This window comes from Macadamia integrifolia, chromosome 4 (genome assembly GCF_013358625.1).
Source record: "Macadamia integrifolia cultivar HAES 741 chromosome 4, SCU_Mint_v3, whole genome shotgun sequence".
Taxonomy (NCBI): domain Eukaryota; kingdom Viridiplantae; phylum Streptophyta; class Magnoliopsida; order Proteales; family Proteaceae; genus Macadamia; species Macadamia integrifolia.
Window position 1 is genome coordinate 22,079,255 of NC_056560.1, and position 4,648 is coordinate 22,083,902.

Below are 4,648 nucleotides of genomic sequence, written 5' to 3' on the forward strand. Positions count from 1 at the left end.
ACAATTTCAGAGAAGGGAATTCCATTGCTGACCACCTGGCTAGAGATGCGGCGAAATCTGGGATCTCGGGTGATAATGTGGCCTTCCCCTCCCATATTCTTGATCTCTTTGCAGGGGATTCAGATGGGAGACCCCACTTTCGTTTTTCTTAGAGCATTTCTTTCCTCTTACTGATGGCCATGCCGAAGGTGGGAGGTTAGAAATTACTAGTGGTGGTTGTTTTCATGTAAGGGTTTTATTTTTCCTTCTTATTTAATAATAATAATAATAATAATAATAATAATAATAATAATAATAATAATAATAATAATAATAATAATAATAATAATAATAATAATAATAATAACCAGTTGACATCTTTGAACTTTCATATTTTGATAAATTTTAACACATCAAAACTCATTGAAACATCTTTGAAACATTTTCAAAATAAACAAAGAGAAAATAGCAATCAATAACCAAACTCAGAGAACGAAGTCTACAGAAAGTTGAGATGAAACTTAAGAATTAACAACATTTTCATATCTTTTCAATGAAATCTCAATGAAACAGTACAAGAAATGAACGAACAACATAGTAGAAAAGGAAGAATCACAAGTTCTTCATGTGTTGATTCCCTAATATTTTCACAAAGGGGATGGAGGTAAAAAGGAAATTTAACCTTTGATTTTAGCAGTGTTAATACCACAGGATACATTTATAATTATAAACTTTGCAGGGGGTCTGAGTGTAATAGATGAAACATTCAGGGGAGGGGAGTGAAATTTCCTCTTTATATTTTTATATAAATCAAAATTTGGGCTATTTTTTTTTTTTTTGGTGGGTTTCCTGCTGAATTAGGAAATCAAAGAGCTATCAAATTTTTATTTTTTTTGATAGTTGATGTGTATGTATTAAAAAGAAAAGAATATATAGAGAAAGGCAGCCTTAATCTCCTTCTTTGGACAGACCAAAAGAAAGGAAAATAAACCCCTTGAAACCAAGTAGGATAGGCCCTGCATTACAATGGGGAATCAAAATCAAAGATTACAATCTATAGTAGACTTTAAACTCCGAATCATCTCTTACCAATTTATTCAGCTCATTTGGAAAATCTTGAGCCTGAATAATAGTCTCTCCCTGGCTTGTTGCATATGAAGCCATAAAATCAGTTGGTTTATTTATCTCCCTCAAAAGATTCTTGAACTCCTTTCTTGCTAGTGATTTTGACCTCTTCAGAATTTCACTTTTAATAACTTTGGTTTGCCAAGGTCCTTCTATCACACCACTTAAAAAATTAATAGTTAGTTTTGAATCTGACTGAATGGACACCTCTATGATATTCTTTTTAACACAAATAGTGACTCCTCTGAATATAGCATGTAATTCCAGATACAAAATACTTGCATTTTCTCTTGTACCTGCAAAAGCTATAATAGGTACCCCCACCCTATCTCTAATCAGCCCTCCATATGATGCTCTATCATGTGTAAGAGAGCCATCATAATGGAATGCTACCATGTTCTCTGGTGGCTGAAACCAGCAACAGGCTAAAGGAATCACTACTTTCCTAGTGATTTTGATTCCCCAAGTTGTTACTAAGAACTGGTTCCTAGGATTGCATTCAACCATAAATCTCAAAAATGAACATTTCAACTTAAATCGGAAATCATGGCATCAATAATCTGTGTACTCGGCATCAGCTTATTAGGTCATCCGCAATGTAGAGTGACGTGATTAAGTGATGAATTCATTCTGCTTTGCTTCTTAGGTCGGAATGGATGACTTCTCAGTTGGGAATGGAGGAGATGTTCTTGGAAGACAAAGTTGATGGCGAATGGTATTTTAGTGTTAAAAACCCTGAAATTTTGAGGGCAAGAGAAGGTTTTCCCATCAAAGAAGGATTCGGTTCTTCTGATCAATCGATTGGGAATGGTGATTTGGTGTCCAAAACCTTAGATTTGGGGGGAGTTTCCCATTGAAGAAGGATCTTTAATCTCTGATCATTGAAGAAGGGGAAAAATGTCACGGTTCTGGAAGAACTCAACCTCATAAACAGGCGTACAAGGTGAGGGGACCCAAAACCATATCAACCTACATCAATTTTCATAAGAAACCGATGTGGGATCAGCCCCCATAAGCTGATATGGGATCATAACATACCACATGCTTCCGAACCCGACGTCCATGGTGGGCCACTCACTGATTAATTAATCCTTTCTAAGCGGCTCTCACTCTACTCTAGGGTTTTTGCCTAATGGCAAGTAGCCATTTCCTAGTGGCTCTCACTTCGAAACCGGATCGCCCCTTCCGCGAGAGGGTTGGACCAAGGATCGGCTGCTCTGATACCATTGTTACGGTCCTAAAAAAACTCAACCTCATAAACTGGCTTACTAGGTGAGGAAACCCAAAATAATATCAACCCAAATCAATTCACATAAGAAACCGCTGTGAGATCAACCCCCATAAATTGATATGGAATCGTAACAAAAAAGGATAGAGGTAAATAGAAGGTTCCTGCTTCGCTTGTAGAATGACTAATTTACATAATTGGTTATCTGGATCACACATTTTGAAAATTACACGTGTTGCTTCTTAGTGCCGCGCTACATGATATGTAGAGGATCCGGATCTGGTAAATTCATTAGTAGGTGGGTCTCTCCTCTTCATTCATTTATATGAAATTAATGAAAAATAACATGGTGGACCAAGTATGCAACTAACCACTAAGTGTCAGACGGGTCTACTGTAACTTTTCCAATAATACCTACTGGTTCCGTACATTAGAAATGTAATGTGCACAACCACACGCCATGCATTCAATAAAAATAGAAGATTGAGGGAAACCACTAACCATCTAACCTGTGGATCACAGATGGATTCCACCGACCTGCGTTTGAAAGTTTGAATTTCAATTATCCTTTACACGCTAAAACGAAACCTATTTATTGATGTTTCGATGGAAGTAGAATGACTTGCGTACAGTGCAGGAGGAGTAGGAGTGAGGGGCTGGAGGGCTGGAGGGCTGGTGGGCCGGAGGCAATTGGTTAGTTGAGAGTTGGGACAGTGCAATAAAGGTTGCACCGGCATGAAGGTTCCGATGTCAAAACTTTCTGAACATGCAATGAATACTAACCCACGATGATATGTCCTCCTTTGTCAGAGATCTATAGAGAGAGAGAGACTTCTCAACCTTCTGGCATTCAATGTTCTTCTTTGGAAAGCTATAAAAACCGACATCTTCTTGAGTCCTTAGAAAAACAAGTAGAGCTTATTTGGCTTCGATTCTTCACCTTTGATAGAAAGATGGGGAAGTTGTCAAAGCATGTTGGAGTGTTGGGAATAGTTTTGATTATGGTTGCAGTTGTTGTTGGGATAGGGGAAGGACGGAAAATTGAGAAAGACAACTTTGGTGATGGTGTAGGAGGTGGTGCAGGTGCAGGTGCTGGTGGAGGGTTTGGTAAGGGTGGTGGAATTGGTGTTGGGTCTGGGGGTGGGGGTGGCATTGGTGGTGGTGGAGGTGCTGGTGGAGGGGCCGGTGTTGGTGGAGGTCTAGGTGGTGGTGCTGGTGCAGGAGGTGGTGCCGGTGGTGGATTTGGAGGTGGAGCAGGAGGTGGTGTAGGAGGAGGACTTGGTGGTGGTGGTGGTGCTGGTGGAGGTGCAGGTGGTGGAGGAGGACTTGGGGGCGGAGGTGGTGCAGGGGGTGGCCTTGGTGGAGGTGATGGTGTTGGTGGAGGTCTAGGAGGTGGTGCTGGTGCAGGAGGAGGACTTGGCGGTGGTGGTGGTGCTGGCGCTGGAGGAGGACTTGGGGGTGGCGCTGGTGCCGGGGGTGGACTTGGCGGAGGTGCTGGCGGAGGTGCTGGAGGCGGCATTGGAGGTGGAGCCGGCGGTGGTGCTGGAGGAGGACTTGGTGGTGGGGGTGGTGCAGGAGGTGGACTTGGTGGTGGGGCTGGAGCTGGTGGTGGTGGAGGTTTTGGAGGTGGAGCAGGTGGCGGCGGCCATTAGAATAAAAGAGCAAAAAATCTCAGTGTTGCATAGGCCGTTGCAAAGCCTTGCATGCAAAATTCCAAGGACGTGCATGGAGATTAATAGATATAATAATAATAATAATAATAATAATAATAATAATAGGGTTGGCATATGGCCGAGATGAAATGATGGATAGACCAACTTTTTTTTTTTTTTTTTTTCGGTTGAAGAAAATTGTTGTTTTGTAAGGGACTATGTAAGATATTTTGTTGAGCTCACTAGAGCTGATGAGATATGATTTTGAAAGTTCCATGGCCTATAAATCAGTTTTACTAATTCATGCTCTTAATGGGCTAAGATCTCCTTTCATGCTCAATGGGAAGAACATCCCATCCAACGCTAATCATTTACCTTCTATTCATCTAACAATTGGGATAACCTAACACTTTAGTCTTTCCAGCTGTTGAATAGTTGGACGTCCATGTCGTTGGAGAGGAGTTTAATGTTGAGATAATTCTGGAGTTGCTCCCACATGTAAGCAGCTTTTGTGCTGATGTAAATTTATTTTAAGGTGATTTACATCAACCTCCCATGACATTTGTCTATATTACATCATTCCCTTAAAAATCTATTTATTACATTTAAATCCATCCAAACTAACACCGTGAGAGTGGTGTGAGTTTTTTAAATGGAAAAGATG

At 40.7% G+C, this 4,648-nt stretch overlaps 1 protein-coding gene across 1 annotated transcript; it reads left to right on the forward strand.

Annotated features, from left to right (window-relative positions):
• The first annotated feature begins 3,285 nt into the window (after window positions 1-3,285).
• Window positions 3,286-3,984, forward strand: LOC122076330 (glycine-rich cell wall structural protein-like). Its single transcript, XM_042641643.1, has one exon. The coding sequence runs from the start codon at window positions 3,286-3,288 to the stop codon at window positions 3,982-3,984; it is 699 nt and encodes a 232-aa protein (XP_042497577.1).
• The last annotated feature ends 664 nt before the right edge of the window (window positions 3,985-4,648 follow it).

Coding starts and splice junctions, on each gene's coding strand:
- LOC122076330 (XM_042641643.1), top strand. CDS start 3,286: ATGGGGAAGTTGTCAAAGCATGTTGGAGTGTTGGGAATAGTTTTGATT.